General features: G+C 42.5%; 2 protein-coding genes across 3 annotated transcripts; one reads left to right on the plus strand and one right to left on the minus strand.

Moving 5' to 3' along the window:
- Positions 1 to 393: 393 nt before the first annotated feature.
- LOC115792186 (ribosomal protein S6 kinase alpha-6-like) lies at positions 394 to 4,773 on the minus strand. Its single transcript, XM_030746625.1, has one exon. It carries the CDS (start codon positions 4,763 to 4,765, stop codon positions 1,085 to 1,087), a length of 3,681 nt encoding a protein of 1,226 aa, XP_030602485.1. The 5' UTR covers positions 4,766 to 4,773; the 3' UTR covers positions 394 to 1,084.
- Positions 4,774 to 11,858: 7,085 nt separating this feature from the next.
- LOC115792232 (protein NYNRIN-like) lies at positions 11,859 to 16,884 on the plus strand. 2 transcript variants are annotated; one of them, XM_030746691.1, is made up of 2 exons: positions 11,859 to 12,042; positions 13,856 to 16,884. In XM_030746691.1, the coding sequence occupies exon 2, from the start codon at positions 14,128 to 14,130 to the stop codon at positions 15,118 to 15,120; it is 993 nt and encodes a 330-aa protein (XP_030602551.1). In that variant the 5' UTR covers positions 11,859 to 12,042; positions 13,856 to 14,127; the 3' UTR covers positions 15,121 to 16,884. The 2 variants fall into 2 exon arrangements, 1 of the variants encoding a protein (XP_030602551.1); XR_004021010.1 differs by lacking the exon at positions 11,859 to 12,042 and having other exon boundaries at positions 13,619 to 15,560; positions 15,919 to 16,884.
- Positions 16,885 to 20,940: the final 4,056 nt, after the last annotated feature.

The following is a 20,940-nucleotide window of genomic DNA, read 5'->3' on the forward strand; positions in this document are numbered from 1 at the left end:
GTCTCCCTGGCAGACACAATATCAAATTCTGATATTGTGTTTGATTTTTTTGTGTGAGAGACTAAAAAAAAGAAAAAAAGATTGGATTTATATCGGTATCGGCCAATATCAAATGTAAAATATAGGTATCGGTATCAGACATAAAAAAGTGGTATCGTACCATCCCTAATATTTACTACGACAGAATGTTTTGTGTACTAAATATTGTCTAATTGTAGACGTGACAGTTGAGTTTCCTGAGGTCAGTTGTCAAGGTAATAATACAATATAATACAAGAATTCCAAAACAACACTTGATGTAAGTTGACTTTCAATTTTTATTTATTTAATATGACTTAAAACAGTTACAACAGTATGTTAAAACAGGAACACCATTTTAAGCATTGACCACCCAGATAGACAAACTGTGATGAATGTGATGGTTATTTGTTCAAGATCAAGATTATAAAATCTGTTATTGAATAGGCTTTTTCTTTCTTTCTTGTTTCAATTTCCACAAGAGTCCCCCACCCCAAGAATCAGGTGATTCCCTGTGAGCAAGCACTTGGCAACAGTGGGCAGGAAAAACTCCCTGTTGACAGGAAGAAACCTTCGGCAGAACCAGGCTCAGAGAGGGACGGCCATCTGCCACGACCGCCTGGTGGGTGAGGGGAAAGTGAAAACAGAAAGAAAAAACAAAGCCCAAATGATATTTTTTGGAGCAACTTAATAATGGGCCGGTGTAATCATAACTCAACTAGTACTGGGTTTTGCTGTGTGGACAATTTGGGCAAATTTGATGAGAACGGATTGCTCAGCAGAAACAGGAGTGGAAGGCATCTGCACTTTTCCTGCTAAATTGCCCACTCTCGTTTGTGGTTTAAAATTTAATGTCAAACTCTTCATTGTTGCTGCTCAGTGGAGAATTTAGGTATGCAGCAGGGTTTTGGACACTCCAGTCAATGCTGTTTGGGCTTTTGTATACATTTGTGTCCAATGGGATGGACACTGAGACAGAACAAGGATTTGGTCTTCTGTGTTGTCTTATTTTTTTTTTGTTTGTTTGTTTGTTTTCTATATCAATGCAAGCATCTCTGGAGGAACTCTATGAGGGGCTGGGGTCAAAGAAGGGATGCCGAAGAGCCTCCAAGGGTGTGATGCGCTGGTTGCAATCTAAGTGCAGCATCTGTTTAATCAGGCTGACCAACAAATCCTGACCACTATGGTGTCCTGTTCTCTTTTTCATTAATTTCTCAAGATCATCAAGACTCTTAAGCTTAAAATATCGTGTTTCTTGCAATCGGTATCCTTCGTCACGTTTAATTTCTTGTTTAGACTTGAATCTCCAGTGCCGATTGCCGCAATTTTCTTGTATGAAGTAACGCTCTGTATCAAATCCATGGTCTAGGACACAGTCTGGTGGCTGACCCTGGGTGAGTATTATCAATCTGAGAACATCAAATTCTGTTTCACCAGGGTAGAGTGCCCATCCTATGGCCATATCCACAGCTATCGTACCCAGGGACCACATATCAATAGCTTGATTAAATGGAGCACTGACCATTACCTCTGGCGCCCTGCGCCATATAGGCTGCACACGGACAATTGGATCCAGTGAAGACACAGGACGGGCCAGTCCAAAATCAATTAATTTGACTTTGATGGGAGACTGATGGCGGTCCACAACCATCACGTTATCTGGTTTCAGGTCAGTGTGTACTATTCCCATGGAACTCAGGTGGGACAGGGCATTTGTCAGCTGATATAAAATTGGCCTCAGCTCACTTATGGGAAGACCTTCGTTTCTGCGGTCCTTCAGGTAATGCAATAGGCTTTGATCGAGTAATTCAAAATTTAAGCATATACGCTCCCTGTCGAGGAAATAGCCATTCCATTTCACAATGTTGCACCTGTCTGGATCCAAGCATCGCAGCTGTTCGAGGATGAACATTTCTGATTTTGCCTGTTTCAGACTTTTTAAGCGGTTCTTGTTGACTTTGATAGCCACTGCTTTGTTGGTTTGGATATTGACACATTTTGCTACGTGACCAAAAGAGCCCGCTCCCAGCAAAGCCTCCACTTTGTAGGAGTTTCCCAGTATGGTTCCTTCCACAATGTCAAGATCATTGGGGGGGACAGATGGTTTGTTGAATGTCATGTTGAGCGGTGTTTGTTCAGGTAATTCAACTGGGTTTTTGACAATTTTGTGTGCGCTTTTTGATTGGCTATAGGAAGGCTGCTGAAAGAGAACCAGGCTTTGGTCTTCTTTGTTCTGCATGTCAATGCAAGCATCTCTGGAGGAATTCTGTGAGGGGCTGGGGTCAAAGAAGGGATGCCGAAGAGCCTCCATGGGTGTGATGCGCTGGTTGTAATCTAAGTGCAGCATCTGTTTAATCAGGCTGACCAACAAATCCTGACCACTATGGTGTCCCGTTCTCTTTTTCATTAATTTCTCAAGATCATCAAGACTCTTAAGCTTAAAAAATTGTGGCTCTAGCATTTGGTGTCCTTTGTCAAGTTTAAATTCTTGTTCAGACTTGAATCTCCAGTGCCGACTGCCACAATTTTCTCGTATGAAGTAACGCCCTGTGTCAAATCCATGGTCTAGGACACAGTCTGGTGGCTGACCCTGGGTGAGTATTATCAATCTGAGAACATCAAATTCTGTTTCACCAGGGTAGAGTGGCCATCCTGTGGCCATATCCACAGCTATCGTACCCAGGGACCACATATCAATAGCTTGATTAAATGGAGCACTGACCATTACCTCTGGCGCCCTGCGCCATATAGGCTGCACACAGAGAGTTGGATCCAGTGAAGACACAGAACAGGCCAGTCCAAAATCAATTAATTTGACTTTGATAGGAGACTGATGGCGGTCCACAACCATCACGTTATCTGGTTTCAGGTCAGTGTGTACTATATTCATGGAACTCAGGTGGGACAGGGCATTTGTCAGCTGATATAAAATTGGCCTCAGCTCACTTATGGGAAGACCTTGGTTGTTGCGGTCCTTCATGTAATCATATAGGCTTTGATCGAGTAGTTCAAAATTTAAGCATATTCTCCCCCTGTCGAGGAAAAAGCCATTCCATTTCACAATGTTGCACCTGTCTGGATCCAAGCATCGCAGCTTCTCGAGGATTAACATTTCCATTGTTGCCTGTTCCAGACTTTCAGAGTCTTCCCAAGTGACTTTGATAGCCACTGCTTTGTTGGTTTGGATATTGACACATTTTGCTACCTGACCAAAGCAGCCCTCTCCCAGCAAAGCCTCCACTTTGTAGGAGTTTCCCAGTATGGTTCCTTCCACAATGTCAAGATCATTGGGGAGGACAGATGGTTTGTTGAATGTCGTGTTGAGTGGTGTTTGCTCAAGTAATTCAACTGGGTTTTTGACAATGCTGTGTGGTGTTTTTGATTGGCAATAGGAAGGCTGCTGAAAGAGAACCAGGCTTGGGTCTTCTTTGTTCTGCATGTCAATGCAAGTATTCCTGGAGGAACTCTGTGAGGGGCCAGTGTCAAAGAAGGGATGCCGAAGAGCCTCCATGGGTGTGATGCGCTGATTGCAATCTAAGTGCAGCATCTGTTTAATCAGGCTGACCAACAAATCCTGACCACTATGGTGTCCCGTTCTCTTTTTCATTAATTTCTCAAGATCATCAAGACTCTTAAGCTTAAAATATCGTGTTTCTTGCATTTGGTATCCTTCGTCATGTTGAAATTCTTGTACAGACTTGAATCTCCAGTGCCGATTGCCGCAATTTTCTTGTATGAAGTAACGCTCTGTATCAAATCCACGGTCTAGGACACAGTCTGGTGGCTGACCCTGAGTGCATATTATGAATCTGAGAACATCAAATTCTGTTTCACCAGGGTAGACTGGCTGTCCTATGGCCAGCTCTGCAGCTATCAGACCCAGGGACCACATATCAATGGCTTGATTAAATGGAGCACTGACCATTACCTCTGGTGCCATGTACCAAGCAGTCTGCAGATTGTCACATGGATTCAATGAAGACACAGGACGGGCCAGTCCAAAATCGATAATTTTGACTTTGATAGGAGACTGATGGCGGTCCACAACCATCACATTATCTGGTTTCAGGTCAGTGTGTGCTATTCCCATGGAACTCAGGTGGGACAGGGCATTTGTCAGCTGATATAAAATTGGCCTCAGCTCACTTATGGGAAGACCTTGGTTGTTGCGGTCCTTCATGTAATCAAATAGGCTTTGATCGAGTAGTTCAAAATTTAAGCATATACGCTCCCTGTCGAGGAAAAAACCATTCCATTTCACAATGTTGCACCTGTCTGGATCCAAGCATCGCAGCTGCTCGAGGATGAACATTTCCAATTTTGCCCGTTCCAGACTTTCAGGGTCATTCCTGTTGACTTTGATAGCCACTGCTTTGTTGGTTTGGGTATTGAGACATTTTGTTACATAACCAAAGCTGCCCTCTCCAAGGAAATTCTCCACTTTGTAGGAGTTTCCCAGCATGGTTCCTTCCGCAATCTCAAGATCATTGGGGAGGACATATGGTTTTTTGACTGACATGTTGAGCGGTGTTTGTTCAGGTAATTTAACTGGGTTTTGGACACCACAGTCAATGCTGTGTGGGCTCTTTGATTGGCAACCAGGCTTTGGAACCAGGCTTTGGTCTTCTTTGTTCTGCATGTCAATGCAAGCATCTCTGGAGGAATTCTGAGAGAGGCTGGAGTCAAAGAAGGGATGCCGAAGAGCCTCCAAGGGTGTGATGCGCTGGTTGCAATCTAAGTGCAGCATCTGTTTAATCAGGCTGACCAACAAATCCTGACCACTATGGTGTCCTGTTCTCTTTTTCATTAATTTCTCAAGACCATCAAGACTCTTAAGCTTAAAATATCGTGTTTCTTGCAATCGGTATCCTTCGTCACGTTTAATTTCTTGTTTAGACTTGAATCTCCAGTGCCGACTGCCGCAATTTTCTTGTATGAAGTAACGCTCTGTATCAAATCCACGGTCTAGGACACAGTCTGGTGGCTGACCCTGAGTGCGTATTATGAATCTGAGAACATCAAATTCTGTTTCACCAGGGTAGAGTGGCAAACCTATGGCCATATCCACAGCTATCAGACCCAGGGACCACATATCAATGGCTTGATTAAATGGAGCACTGACCATTACCTCTGGTGCCATGTACCAAGCGACCTGCAGATCCTCACATGGATTCAATGAAGACACAGGACGGGCCAGTCCAAAATCGATAATTTTGACTTTGATAGGAGACTGATGGCGGTCCACAACCATCAGGTTATCTGGTTTCAGGTCAGTGTGTACTATTCCCCCGGAACTCAGGTGGGACAGGGCATTTGTCAGCTGATATAAAATTGGCCTCAGCTCACTTATGGGAAGACCTTGGTTCTTGCGGTCCTTCAGGTAATCATATAGGCTTTGATCGAGTAGTTCAAAATTTAAGCATATACGCTCCCTGTCGAGGAAAAAGCCATTCCATTTCACAATGTTGCACCTGTCTGGATCCAAGCATCGCAGCTGTTCGAGGATGAAGATCTCCAATTTTGCCCGTATCAGACTTTCAGGGTTATTCTTGTTGACTTTGATAGCCACTGCTTTGTTGGTTTGGATATTGAGACATTTTGTTACATAACCAAAGCCGCCCTCTCCAAGGAAATCCTCCACTTTGTAGGAGTTTCCCAGTATGGTTCCTTCCACAATGTCAAGATCATTAAGGAGGACATATGATTTGTTGACCAACATATTGAGCAGTCTTTGTTCAGGTAATTGTTGAGAAACTTTTAAAAAATTATTTTAAAATGCCTGATATTCACTGGAAGAAAGTTAAATATGAGGGGTCTGCTTAAGATCTTACATAGTCAATTCGATGACATCATCAAAAGATGTAGGATTCTAAGTAGTTCGGAATGTGCTTTGATGTAAGCATCAAAGCACATTCCGAACTCGTGCGTGTGAGCGCGTGTGCGTGCGTGTGTGAGTCAGTGACGTGCCTTTAGGGGAGGCACCACTCCACTTTCCCGGACAGTTGGGGGCGGGGCCAAGATGGCAGCGTGATAACACGTAGTTTGTTGAGCTCTCGGCACCAAACTTTAATATAAACTTTCCACATTTGTAAGCAAAGTTTATTCTAAATATACTCCTGCTTGAACTAAGTCTGACAACTTTTGGAGCCTTAAAAATGCCCAAGTCAGCCAGAAAAAGTGACGCCTGCGGTGAGAAACAAAACCAAGCTAGCATCGCAGCTAACGACCACAACTATAATGGCAGCATGGACTGCACGGTGCTTCCGCCGAATGAAGAGGACTTCCCGCCGCTGCCGATCACCCCAAGTAAGCCTCCTCCTGCCAAGAAACCCACTCTACTCAAATCCCATGACACAGACGTCTTTGGCTCGGACAATGCTGTCCGCACATTATCAAACCTGATCAACTCCAGAAGCGACGCGCTCGAAAGCTTGGTAGACACCATTCGCACTGACTTAAAAGTGATGAACGAAAAAATGACTAATTGAAAAACGAGTGGAGAAGAATGAGGCGTCAGCTTTGAAATGCTTTATACGCATCGCTGACCTGGAAAGCTATGGCAGGCGGTGGAACCTGAGGCTGCAGGGACTTCCAGAGGACGAAAAGGAAAATGTACGTGCGGAAGTCATCAGTATATGTCAACAGGTGCTTCCATCTGAGAAAGAGAAACTTCTCGACGCCATAGATGTAGCTCATCGGCTGGGGAAAAGGCGCCATGACAACCCGAGGCCTCGTTGTGTTATCATCAGGTTACATACAATACATTTCACTGTGCATTGTACTGTGTATAACTGTGCATGTGACAAATAAACACTATCTTAATCTTAAATCTTAAAGGTTTGTGTCCCGGCGGCACAGGGAGGAGCTGTGGAAAGCAGCGAAGAACAGTGCCTTTCTACAGTCAAGAGGTCTGCGCTTCACGGAGGACCTGACCATGGAAGAAAGGGAGCACAGACAAAAACTGTGGCCAGAGATTAAGAAAGCACGAGAGGAAGGGAAGACGGCCTACTTCGTTGGGGGGAGAGGTTTTATCAACGGCGCAGAGATACGGCCATAGTGGTGAAGAGAATCTATTTATCCTAAAGAAGTACGGCAGCTGTTTAACCAATTTTGTCAGGCTCATTTTGTTCTTAGGTTCGTCTGCCTGGAGTATAGTTAGCCACCATTTTCTTTAAAAAAAATAAATAAATAAAAAATTAAGAAATAATAATAACGAGGGGAGATTAGAAGTCGTTAACACTGTTTATTCTATCCCTAATAGAGCTGTGTTTTCTAAAAAGAGGGGCTCTATATACATATTTAACTGTTTAAGGCTTTATTATAAATTTAAGGAACTCAAAAGGAAAATAAAGGTTTTACTGAGTTACTGTTCAATCACTTTTCCTGTTTAGTGTAATATAGCATATTGGTGCTGATCTCAACGTTGCACACTAAAACTACTTAAATTTTACTCGAAGTTTTTTCTTTGTTTACTATTGTTTAATTCTGTTAAGTCTATCTCTAATATCTCTTAATGCTAGGGGTTTGCTTAACAATGTTAAGCGCAAAGCTTTATTTCTTTTTGCCAAGCAGTTCAGAATAGACCTTGTCTATCTACAAGAATCTCACTCTGTGCCAAATTTAACCAACTACTGGAAATCGCAGTGGGGTAACTCCATTTGGCTCTCTCATGGCACAGAGCATTCAGCGGGGGTCACTACATTAAAGAACAGGTTTAATGGGGATGTTTTATGTACTAAGTGTGACCCTGCTGGTCATTTCATTTGCCAAACCATACAATGTAACGACCAGATATACATAATATGCAACATGTATGGGTACAATTCAAGACAGGAAAATAACAATCTCATTGCATCTATAGAGGATATACTGCTAAGCTGTTTATCCAAATTTCCAAATGCTAAGTTACTGTTAGGAGGCGACTTTAATATTGTACTAGATAGTGCCATTGATAAAGGGCCTCCAAGGTCAACAAATAGAAAAAATACAAATTTCACTGCATTCATGGATAAATTTAATCTTGAAGACATATGGAGAGTAAAATATCCTAATAAAAATGCTTTTACATGGAGCAATAAAACAGGGTCCAAGCAATCTAGAATTGATTTTTGGTTAATTTCCCAGGGTTTTAACAAAAATGAAATTGAGGTGGGCATACACCCCACTCCCCTCACAGATCATAAGGCTATATATGTTAAAATAAAATTATCCATCTCTCAATTAGGTGCTCTCCGTTCAGGATACTGGAAACTTAACAGCTCAGTACTAACGAATGAGGTAGTAAAGAGAGAGGTGATGCGTATGATTTCACACTTTTGGTCTAAAGCCAGAAAAGAGGAACAATTTGGCGTCAACTGGGAGCTTCTGAAGTTCGAGCTTGGTACTTTTTTAAGAAAATTCAGCAGTGATTTAGCCAAATCTAGAAAAATTGAGGAGTTAAATGTGGTGTCAAGGATCACTTGTTTGTCTAGTAAAACCCCAGATACATTGTCAGAGGGTGAAAGACTAGAACTCTCAATTCTGCAAACTAAATTAGACACACTGTATAATCTGAAAGCTAAAGGTGCCTTTGTCAGATCTAGAGCAAGATGGCTGGAGGAGGGAGAACAAAATTCTCACTACTTTTTCAATTTAGAGAAACACCACTCCAAGATTAACAGTCTCAATAAGCTAAATGTGAATGGGGTGCTTACAGATGATCATAAGATAATATCCATATACTGTAGTCAATTTTATGCAGAATTATACAGTTCCAAATTTTGCCAGAGGTCGGCTGATGCCTTTCTGAACTCCGTAACAGCTAAAAACATCTCCGAAGATGAGATGGAGCTGTGTGATGATCCTATTAGACTTGAGGAGGTTATAGATGCAATCAATCAACTAAAAAATAATAAGTCACCTGGCACTGATGGTCTGGTCTCAGAATTTTACAAATCTTTCACGGAAGATCTGGCTCCCTTTCTCTTTGAGGTTTATTTGGAAAGTATAGAAAATGAACAACTTCCTCCAACCATGACGCAAGGACTAACAACACTAATTCCCAAATCCAATAAAGACACTTCCCTGATTGATAATTGGCGCCCAATATCATTACTTAATAATGACTATAAAATATTTGCTTTAATTTTTGCAAGAAGATTGAAAATGGTACTTGGCTCAGTAATTGAAGAAACACAGTCAGGTTTTGTGTCTAAAAGACACATAACAAACAATATTAGGCTAGTTATGGACATTATAGATTACTCTGATATTCTAGATGATGATGGATTTATTCTGTTCCTAGATTTCTATAAGGCCTTTGACACAGTGGAGCACCAGTTTATCCTACAGTCTTTGCATAAATTTGGCTTTGGTACTTATTTTTCTTCTGCTATAAAGACACTTTATAAGAACAGCAGCAGCTCTATTAAATTACCAAGTGGCACATCCCCCAGATTCAATCTTTCTAGAGGAATAAGACAGGGCTGTCCTGCCTCCCCCTACCTCTTTCTGTTGGTGGCACAGCTTATGGCATATATCAAAAATAGTACTGTGGAAGGCATCTCCCTCCTTGGCAGAGAACTAATTTTAACACAACTTGCAGATGACACAACACTCTTTTTGAGAAATGAAGGCCAGATCCCTGTAGCCATTAATGTAATTCAGGACTTTTCAAAGGCATCTGGTTTGTGCCTCAATCTTAATAAATGTGAACTTATGGCTATCAAGAACTGTACAAAACCTGAACTGTATCGCATTCCCATAAAGGAGGAAGTGCAATACTTAGGAATCTCAATAATAAAAGATCAAAACAAAAGAAGCACCGCAAATTTCAACCCAATTATACAGAAAACCCAAAGTAAATTAAATCAGTGGCTCTTACGTGACTTATCACTGAGAGGAAGAGTTTTGCTCAGCAAAGCAGAAGGAATATCTCGGCTAATATATGCAGCCTTGGCTCTGCATCTCTCTGATGAGACCCTAAAAGTTATTGATAAAATGCTCTTTAACTTTGTCTGGAAAAATAGGAATCACTATTTGAAGAAGTCAGTTGTCATGAATGCATGTGAAAATGGTGGTCTCGATATCCTGGATTTTTACACTTTAAACAATACATTCAAAGTTAATACTTTAAAGCAAATCTTTAGAAACCCAACTTCAATTTGGAATATTATTCCTCTCCATATATTGTCTAAGCTGGGTGGTATTGACTTTTTTCTTATTTGTAACTATGACATTGATAAAATCCCTGTTAAGATATCTGCTTTTTATCGCCAGGCCTTTCTCTCATGGTCCCTCATCTACAACCATAATTTCTCTCCCCACAACTTTCTGATTTGGAATAACAAAGACATCTTATATAAACAGAAATCTCTGTTTTTGGAACACTGGTTTCAGAACAACATCATATGGGTTGACCAGCTATTCAATAGCAAAGGCCTTTTGCTCACCTATGAAGAATTTCTTAGAAAATTTAATATCCCTGTAACTCCTGGAGACTATGCCAGGGTATTTGGAGCCATCCCCTCTGGTGTATGTATGCTTTTTAAGGGCCAAAAGAGACTTGACGTTTATGACCTCACCTGTCTGTCTCCAGCAGACACGCCTGTAGGGAAAATTTGTCTATCTGATCAGCGAAGAAATAACAGAGCTATAAGAACATTATTTCTAGATAACCGCACAACACGACCGGATGTTATTCCATACTGGAATGGGTTTGTGGATGGGATACCATGGAGAAAGGTGTGGCTTCTCCCAAATACATATCTGATTACAAATAAAGTTAAAGAAGTCTCTTTTAAAATTATCCATAAGATATATCCTGCTAAATCTTATGTAAAAAGCAGATTCAAGAAAGATATAGATACTAACTGTAGCTTTTGTGATACATGTCCTGAAACTGTTGTTCACCTGTTTTGGTATTGCCCATTTGTTAATGCATTTTGGCAAGAACTGTGTGACTTTATTCACAGTAACATAGAAAAAAACTTTGTCTTATCGTGGAAGGCAGTACTGTTTGGTCTTGTTAAAAACTGTACACAGAGAAATAACTCTGGCTACTTGATAAACCTTCTGTTGTTAATGTCAAAATATCATATTCATTGTTGCAAATACTCTGGAAGGAAACCACATTTTATTGCTTTTCACAGTGAGGTCAAGCAATACATTCGGACAATCAAAGACAAACAAAAGGCACTTCGAACCATTGAGGAATGTACTGCTTTGAATGTTTTCTTATGATCCTGAACCCCCCTAGCATTCTCTTTTCTTTTTTGTTAAGTTAATTATCTCCTTGGACTGTGCAGTATGACTATTGTGTGTAGAATTGTTTTTTCTGATACTTACTGTATGCTATTTCTTTCTGTTTGTATCAGTAAACAGTCCGAATTAATTAATTAAAAAAAAAAAAAAAACACTCCACTTTCCCTTAGCATGACCCATGCTAAGTGCTTAGCTTGGCCATTGCTCTGGTGCGGCTCTACAGCTGCTTTAAGGAAAATCAACGTTGCCTTGTTTGTTCAGCATTACTTTATTGATTTTATTGTTTTGAAGGTAATCTGGTGCTCTTATAATTACGTGAATCCTCGCCATCAACATCTTCGGAAAAAACAAGGTATTTGATAATGTCGATGTAGCTGACTTCGTGCCATAATTTCATATCATTTACCCAGTCAGTGAGAAGTGACGGGTGAGGCACTGTTACTGAATTGTCCTCGCTGCTTTTTACCATTTACGCCAGGTAAAAGAAACTGCAGTGTCAAAATGTTTAAATGAACGGCAAGCGTGTAACCCCGCAACCGTAAACAACAGCGCAAACGGAAGTAAACTACCGGTTTCCGCTATGAATTAGGGGTAATGACGCGAAGTCAGGAATACTGTGGATTGAATGAATGTGTGACATATTTATTCTTTGTGATCGGTCATAAATGCACGGAGGACATACACAGGGTGAGGTAGAAAGTACCGTGCCGCACCGATAGGGGGCGGTGCTGCAGTGCTGTCCCAGCAGCAGGATAGGCATATGGACTTCATCGTCAAAGAAAGGTAGGATAATACGTTTTTTTAAATATAAAAAGATTTAAATATAAAAAGAGCGCCCCCCCCCCCCCCCCCCCACACCCCGAAAAAAAAGACTTTGACCTTACATTAAATATTTTGTTTTTCTTGCCATCATTGTTGAACAGTATGGAGTTGATTGAAGCATAATTAATCATTAGCATAATTTAAATTGAAATATAAGCTTCTAATTTGTGTTCATACATGTGAACATCTGACTCCAGACGAGTCAGCCCCTCACCAGTCGCAAACCTCATCGCACGTCACTGGCGTGAGTGTGTGTGTGTGTGTGTGCACGCGCGCGCACGCACGCACTAAACGTTCTGTACTGAGGCTGTTCATGGTCTTGAGCTGACCCTAATCTATTCATTGTGGGTCAAATAAAGGAAAATTGGGGGTTTGGGGGAATTTTGAAATAACTGTGTTTGACCAGGTTCCCATGGAGACAGGCACCTGCTGCTCTTAGAATGGTCATAGGAGTGATATATGTGGTAGATGGCAGACCCTCCCCAAGCCTTGAAGGGGCCCTAAGCTAAATTTGATTTGGAGCCCCCTTCGTACCACTTCATTGTCCCGTGAACCCAACCGTTATTAATGCTGGAGGGTTATTTTATAGAATGCATTGCTATTTCAGCCCACTGACCTTGTATTTTCAATTGAATTCATCCATCCATTCTCTTCCGCTACCAATTCAGTTCAGTTCAATTTTATTTATACAGCACCAAATCACCACAGTTGCCTCCCCTTACAAAAATTCACTATGGTTTCTTATGGTTTTTATGCAGCATAAAAACCATAAGAAACCATAGTGAATTTTTGTAAGGGTCGAGGTGCTTCATATAAGGTAAAGACCCCACAATAATTACAGAGAAAACCCAACAGTCATCCTAATCTTAAAAATAGAGAGGGTGTTTGTCTCCTAAATCCATACTAGCAGCTGGTTCCACAGAATAGGGGCCTGAAAGCTGAAGGCTCTGCCTCCCATTCTACTCTTAAGTATCCTACAAAACCACAAGTTAGCCAGCAGTCTGAGAGCAACGTGCTCTATTGGGGTGATACGGTACTATGAGGTCTTTAAGATAAGATGGGGCCTGATTATTCAAGATCTTGAATGTGAGAAGAAGAATTTTAAATTCATTCAATTCAGGACAGCCTGATGATGATAATAATACAGCAATTTCGTGTTTCACAGGGACACCACAAAAATTGCGTGATATCCCAGAGCACTTGTGGGCAGCCAGTAGGTGGTGACTCCTAAGTCCGACTTCAGACCATGTAAGCATCAGTATCCATTAAAGCCAGAAGCTGTTAAGGGTATTACTCCTGTGTTCAACTCTTTGGTGGAGGCAGGAGTAATCATCCCCTGTGAAGATAGCCCAGTCTGCGCACCAATATTTCCTGTAAAAAAAAAAATAAAATAAGGGACAAAGGGCAGCCTGAAGAATGGCGCTTTGTGCAAGATCTTCAAGCAGTGAATGCAGCAATACATTCCAGGGCACCTGAAGTTCCCAACCCCCACAACATATTGGCACAAGTTCCACCAGAAAGCAAATACTTTTCTGTGAATGATCTGGCTAATGTATTTTTCAGTATAAAGGTTGATCCTGCCAGTCAGTTTTGGTTTGCTTTCTCTTTCCAAGGGAAAAGTTATACTTGGACACGTTGCCCTATGGGCCTAAATGAGGCCCCCACAGTCTTCAACAGTGCACTAAAAGAAAACCTGTCAGGTTTTCTCCCTCTGGAGGGTTCCACATTGTTGCAATATGTTAATGATTTGCTGATTTGTTCCCCTTCTAAGCAGGCCTGCGAGACAGACACAAGAGAGTTGTTAAAATACCTCACTGAAAACGGTCACAAGGTGAGCCTCTCCAAATTGCAGTGGGCTTCGGAGAAGGTCACCTATCTGGGACACGTGATCTCGTCAGACGGTAAGTCCCTCTCTCCAAAAAGGATTGCAGCGATTCAATCCATTCCAAACCCACAACAAAACAAATGATGAGTTTTCTTGGCATGACGTCATATTGCTGTTAGTGGATACTCAACTATGCTGCGCGAGAGGCTCCACTGTCAGCAATGATATATGGGAGGGGACTAGAGTGGACTGAAGATGCTGACAAAGCTTTCACTGACTTAAAACTGACACTGCAGACTGCACCAACTTTAGGATTACCAAATCCTGATAAACCATTCACCCAGACAGTGGATGAAAAGGGTGGATACATGACATCTGTTTTATTGCAGGAACATGGAGGGCGACAAAGACCAGTGGCATATTTCTCATCCAAAGTGGACTCAGTAGCAGCAGGCCTCCCCCTTTGTCTGCGAGCAGCAGCAGCAGCTGAAAAGGCACTTGTAGCTTCACGTGACCTTGTGGGCTACTCTGACTTAACCCTTTCTGTATCACTGATCCTCCTAGAGCAAAAAACTACACATTTATCAGCTGCTCGTTGGTTAGGGTACCACACAGTATTACTGGAGATGCCAAATGTAACAGTTAAAAGGTGCACTGTGCTAAACCCAGCTTCACTTCTCCCCATAGTAGCAGATGGTGAACCTCATGATTGTATAGCAGCTATTTCTGAAATCTGTTCTCCCAGGCCCGACCTACAGGATGCACCGCTGACTAACTCTGATCTGGTGGTCTTTGTGGATGGTTCGGCATCACCCAACCCAGACACCGGTAAAAATCAAGTAGGCTATGCAGTGGTCACAGAACATGACATTCTAGCCTCTGGTTCATTACCATCTCACCTTTCAGCTCAAGCAGCAGAACTTGTAGCACTAACAAAGGCATGTGAAATTGCTAAGGATCAAACAGTCACTGTTTACACTGATTCCAGGTATGCCTATGGGGTAGTGCATGATTTTGGCACATTGTGGAAACAACGGCAGTTCCTGACTGCTGCAGGGAAACCCATTGCACATCACAAACTAGTGGCTGCATTGCTAGATGCCTTATTACTCCCAAAAACCATAGCTGTTTGTAAATGTGATGCTCACACTAACTCAAAAGACTGTTTCTCTAGGCAACTCCAGAGCCGACGCAGCAGCAAAGACAGCAGCTAAAAAGAATGGGAAACCAGACCACAGCATTAACATCAAAACCACACTAACTCCATCTCCTAACACAGATTTACAGGCTATCCAGAGCATGGCTACCCCAGAGGAAAAACGGGTATGGAAAACAGCGGGGGCTTACATGACAGGTGAGATTTGGTATGGTCTTGATAACAAACCATGTCTCCCCAAACCTTTTTTTCCACATTATGCTAAGTTGACACATGGGAGGGACCATGTGTCAAAAAGAGGGATGGTACAACAAATGCAGCAGCACTGGTTCACAAAGGGATTCCAAATTTACTCCCCAAAATTTTGCAAGTGTTGGATGATTTGTGCAACTAATAATGTAGGCAGAGGCATTCAGACTTCACCGGCAGCACATCCACCCCCAGATAGGCTTTCTGTACATCTACAAATGGACTTCATAGAACTCACACCATGTGAAGGTAAAAAGTATCGCTTTGTGATTGTGCACATGTTCTCAAAAACGAGTCGAAGTTTTTCCCTCTAGCAAACAAGATGCAGGCGCAGTGGCCAAAGCCTTACTGCGAGAAGTCATCCCAAGGTGGGGAATTCCAGGTAAGCTCAGCAGCGATAATGGAGCAGCTTTTGTCAGTACAGCTTTAAAACAGGTGAGCGACTACCTTGGAATGGACATCATTGCGCCAATCATCCAGCTAGTATCCACCAAATACAGGGATGGGGCCCAGAGGACATCCTTTTCGAACCACGGAACACTGTGAGGATGGAATGTTACGCTACTGTATAAATCTCTCATCTGCTCTGACCTCTCTCCATAAGCAGGTTAAAGCAGTCCTTCCACAACCAGCCCAAACTAACCTACACCCTCTCAGACCAGGAGGCTGGGTGCTGATCAAAGATTTCCGGAGAACCAGCTGGAAGCAAAAACATTGGCAGGGACCATTCCAGGTACTACTGACAACACAGACAGCAGTTAAGGTCGGAGGTCGTGCAACTTGGGTTCATGCCAGTCATTGCAAGAGGATCCCAAAACCACAGGAATAACTCAATTTTCCGCGTTGACACTGAGGAAGACAACAAGGGTGTACGACGTGCTCTGCCCTTTCAGCCTGCAGCTGCGTTGGAACCAAAGGTAAGAGTGAGGGGTGAAAAAGCGCCCTCCTCCAACAGAAGCGTGCCAAGCTCCAACAAAGTGACGTGCAGAGTGAGACTCTGTGTCACCCACGAGGGATCAGCGATGGAACGCAGACACCTGCTGAAACAATTAGGATGGCATGGGGTGAGAGGCTCAGAGTGTTTTTTGATTGTGACAGTTATTTGTGTGATTTGTCCGGTGATTTTTTTTTTACATAGAATAAATTTCCACATGACTTTCCAAACATCACAGGGAAGACTCATGAATCACGCAAGGCGCTCACTTTCTGAGGACTTCAACCCCTTCTCTAGTCCTGACTTTATAAAAAAATAATTTGTGGCTACAGTATGTAAATTTCACTGCAATATCACTAACAAATTACTGATGTACATTCTGTGTGGCAGCTAGACCAGTAATGCTTATACCAGTTCCTGACGCCTCAGAAACCTGTGCTTAAGATCCTCGTTATCCTAGCAACAATTATAGCTGTAAGCTCCTTTGTGATATCCATATTATGCGATTCCAGAATTTTGTGGTAATTTCCTTCCATCAAGTGATTTTACTAGGCCTCCAACACGCTTTGAACCACCCCAGGATGTACTTATTCCTTCAGAGCTAAATGTAACTGTTTCATCTCCACAACACAATAACTATAAAGGAACTGTAACCCAGTAGGTTCAAAATCGCATTTCTCCCTATCATTCATATGTCATGTTTTAGTTGTGTCAATCACAGATACCCCCCTCTGTTCAAACCTTCTATGGACTGATCTTTGGTAATCTGAGCCCCATTGGCTGAAATTGCTAACCCCGCCCACCTACGCAGCAGAGGCATGTACGTGCTGCAGAAGCGCAGAGAGCAGGAGGCTAGAGGCCAGCGTGTCTGCCGAGCTGAGTTTCTAGCTTGGAAATAAACTGGAGGAAGTGGACAACACGACAACCTGGTTGACTAAAAACCTGTATGCGAGTGAGAGAGACGGAACCGACCTCTCGGCGGTTTCGAGCAGTGTGAGCGTCTTGGTGAGTGAATTGGGCTGGGCTAGCGCAGAGGCAAAAATAGCTCGGAGACTAAGATAGCATCGGAGCTTGATTAGCAGCTAATTAGTGCCAACATGTGGCAGCAGTCCTGATGGCTGTGGGAAATGGGTGCTACATATTAGTAACCCATGTTAAGTTTATGTTGGTACTGTTTTGTTCTTGAGTTGAATTGTATATTTTGTAATGTTTATTTTATTGAAGCCATGTTTCAAGCATAGCTAAAGCTGAACATTTATTTTATTTATTGTAACCGTGTTAAGCTGTGATACAGGACGCGTGTGTTACCATCAAAGTCTTATTGCAAATAAGCTAATGCTGCACCGGGGAAATGTACTTTTATGCATTTCTATTTGATTTGTGATTATTCCTCTTAGGTTTTAAGTTGGAATTTAATGTTATTGAATTATATGGTTCATCATACTGCTTGATTACATTCCTGTACATTTTAAGTAGTATGCCTGAATGTGAAGTGAAATTGGATTTGAAATATATTCCATGGTTGAACTGTACAGTTAAGATATGAGAAACTGAGTTAAGAAATACTTGAGCTATATTGAGCTAAAGTGAATTCTTATTGTGATGGTCCTGTATTTATACAGGCTAGGTTTTTTAGACATCGTGAAACTTGGACTGGATCCGATGGATTTCTCCCTGACGAGGGGGATGGCGAGCCACCCATTGAGATTCTGGAACTGAGCGGCCCAACCCTTGGCCTACAAAGAACGGGTTGTTCTTTCACACTATCAGCTCTCAACTGTGCGGTAGGACAATTGCCGTGCTACTGCCCTAAGACATTGCCTCCTGGCACGGAGCAAGTGACTTGACTGACTTACCCTACTGACTTAACTAATTATTGCCGGCCGAACTGAACTGAACTAAATTGAACTCAAAGAGTCAAGAACAATCTATTATTGGGTTATTACAGTGTTGTACATATTTTTCTATTGTGTTTTTTCATTGTTATTAATACAGTTGTTGTGTTCACTATCCGTGACTCCATTCATTCTGTGCATGTCACTCACTGCCCTAACCCTCCTAGGAGCCTAGAACCTGGTCCAGCAAGTAGGTTAATTATTCAGAGCCTATCCATTTATATATTTTCCTGTACGTGTTACAGACTTGGCGAGCCAGCCAGGAGGGTTAATTGTGGCTTTTCTAAAGTTTTACATCCAACCGTTGAGTGACTTAAGCCAGAGTGACTGGAGCTTCACAGCTACTTGGCTATCCACATTGCTGAACAGAAAGGTATCTTAACAATGGAAGTTGTGAAAACTCAGAATGTTAAAGTTCAAAATTCTGTTTTAGTCAGTGGTCTATCTAACAGTGAAATTGACAATGAAGTTTTTGACTTCCTGAAACAGTTTGGTCCTGTCAATAGGCTAGTTGAAGTTCACACTACAGGTACAGTAAAGGTCATTGTAGAGTTTCAGCATGAAGCTACTGCTAAAGAACTGGAAAAAAGCTATTTACCTCTTGACAGACCATGCACTGCAAAACCAGAGGTTATTCACCACATTCAAAGCCTAGCCAGCGCTTATAGCATTGAGTCTGGTGCTTCTGCAACAGCAACTTACCTGTCAGAGTTAAAAGATATGGCGTTGCGAAGCAACCGTTCATTTGAAAGCATTTTGAGGGAGGAACTGGCCAAGATTGGGGAGTCGTTGGGAGGAACGATCCATGCTGACACTGTTGGCCACTCAGTCGAAGAGCCATTGCCTTCTACTGAAACACCCCCAGCCTCATCTCCTGTGTCACCAACTAGTGAACATGCCAGTGTTGTTCATAATGACCCTCACCCAATCACAGAAACTGTTGAATCACAGGTACCTGCCAGTTTATTAAGCACTCCTGAGGTACAACGTGTCATTGTTGAACACATTGTTAAAAGCAGTGACATAGCTTCAACCCCGAACTTACCTTGCAAGTTGAAACCCTTTTCGGGAAGAGTTCCACATCCTACTTTTGAAACCGATTATGACACCTGGCGTAGGAGTGTAGAATTCTGCTTGACTGATCCCTTACTTTCAGAGACCCAGATCGTGAGGAAAATTGCTGAAAGCTTGGCTCCTCCTGCAGCCAACATTGTGAAATCTCTCGGGCCTAAAGCAAGCCCAAACACTTACCTTGAACTTCTTGACTCTGCTTATGCTGCTGTGGAAGATGGTGATGAACTCTTTGCTCGTTTCTTGAACACCAACCAGAATGTTGGTGAAAAACCCTCAGACTTCCTGCAGAGATTACACACCGCCTTAAACTTAGTCGTAAGCAGAAATGGAATTGCCCCGGGTGATGCAAACAAACAACTTCTGAGGCAATTTTGCCGAGGCTGTTGGGACAGTCCGCTGATCGCCAGCCTCCAGCTTGAACAAAGGAAGAATGACCCACCTCAATTTGCTGAGCTACTTCTCCTACTGCGGACAGAAGAAGATAAACAGGCAAGTAAAATCACCCGCATGAAACAGCATCTGGGGATGCAAAAACCACGAGTTTTCTCCAATATGCAGTCCACGTGCTCATCAGGTAGGAACGGCCTAGAGCCTGCAATTAATGACACCTCTGCTGATCTTCAAAAGCAAATTACAGACCTCCAGACTCAAATAGCACAACTCAAAGCTGAAAAAACAGGGCAAAAGTCCAAGAGGCACCCTAAGGGGACAAAGCATAAAAACAAAAGCCAAGTTGAATCGAGAGAGACACAACAGATAAATGTATCGATGCCCAAGCCTAAACCCGGGTATTGCTTCAGATGTGGGGAGGATGGCCATATTGCTTCCAGCTGCAGCAATGGCCACAACCCAGCACTAGTAGCTATAAAAAGAAATGCCTTCAAACAAAAGCAGCGAGAGTGGGAACACCACCACAAAGTCAGTGAACACCCTGATTTAAACTAGGAAAAGCTTCTGTTGTGGGACAAACAGGAGCTAAGCCTAAATATCGTCCCACTAAAACCAAGACAAAAGAAGCTGCATGCTTAACAACTAAGGTAAACCAGAAACCAAAACTCCCAAAAAGACTTGTGGGCAGAAAATGTACAGCCAAGGTTGCTATCAATGGGGTTGATTGCAATTGTTTGCTTGATACAGGCTCACAAGTAACGACCATTGCCAAATCATTCTATCAAGAACATTTATCTGACCACCCTATCAAGCCAATCACTGATCTCCTTGAGGTCGAAGGAGCAAATGGTCAGTCAGTCCCCTATTTGGGATATGTGGAAGCAAGCATCAAGTTTCCAAAAGATTTTGTTGAGACTGAGCCTGAACTGCCTACCCTAGCTTTAGTTGTACCTGACCTCCGTTCAAACTCAGATACACCCCTGCTAATTGGCACAAACACACTTGATCCCCTGTATGAGCAAATTGACAAGGTCACTTTACCCCACTCACTGTCCCTTTCTTATGGTTACTGGCAGTTGTTAAAAACACTGGAAATCAGAAAAAGACAGAGTGACAGTGGCAGGATTGGTTTCGTTAAGCTGAAAGGCAGAACTCAGGAAGTCCTGCCAGCCAACCAGAAACTACTGGTTGAAGGCTTTGTGTATGCTAATCAAGTTAACCCGGACCAGTGCGCACTCATTGAGCAACCAACTACCTCTCCCCTACCCGGGGGTATTTTTGTTGATTGCTGTCTTATCACCTTACCAAAGCGAGGACCATATAAAGTCCCTGTACT

This window comes from Archocentrus centrarchus, chromosome 14 (genome assembly GCF_007364275.1).
Source record: "Archocentrus centrarchus isolate MPI-CPG fArcCen1 chromosome 14, fArcCen1, whole genome shotgun sequence".
NCBI classification, from domain to species: Eukaryota; Metazoa; Chordata; class Actinopteri; order Cichliformes; family Cichlidae; genus Archocentrus; species Archocentrus centrarchus.

Excerpts from the sequence above, each read along its gene's own strand:
- LOC115792186 (XM_030746625.1), bottom strand. The coding sequence starts at position 4,765 with ATGCTGCACTTAGATTGCAACCAGCGCATCACACCCTTGGAGGCTCTT.
- LOC115792232 (XM_030746691.1), top strand. The coding sequence starts at position 14,128 with ATGATATATGGGAGGGGACTAGAGTGGACTGAAGATGCTGACAAAGCT.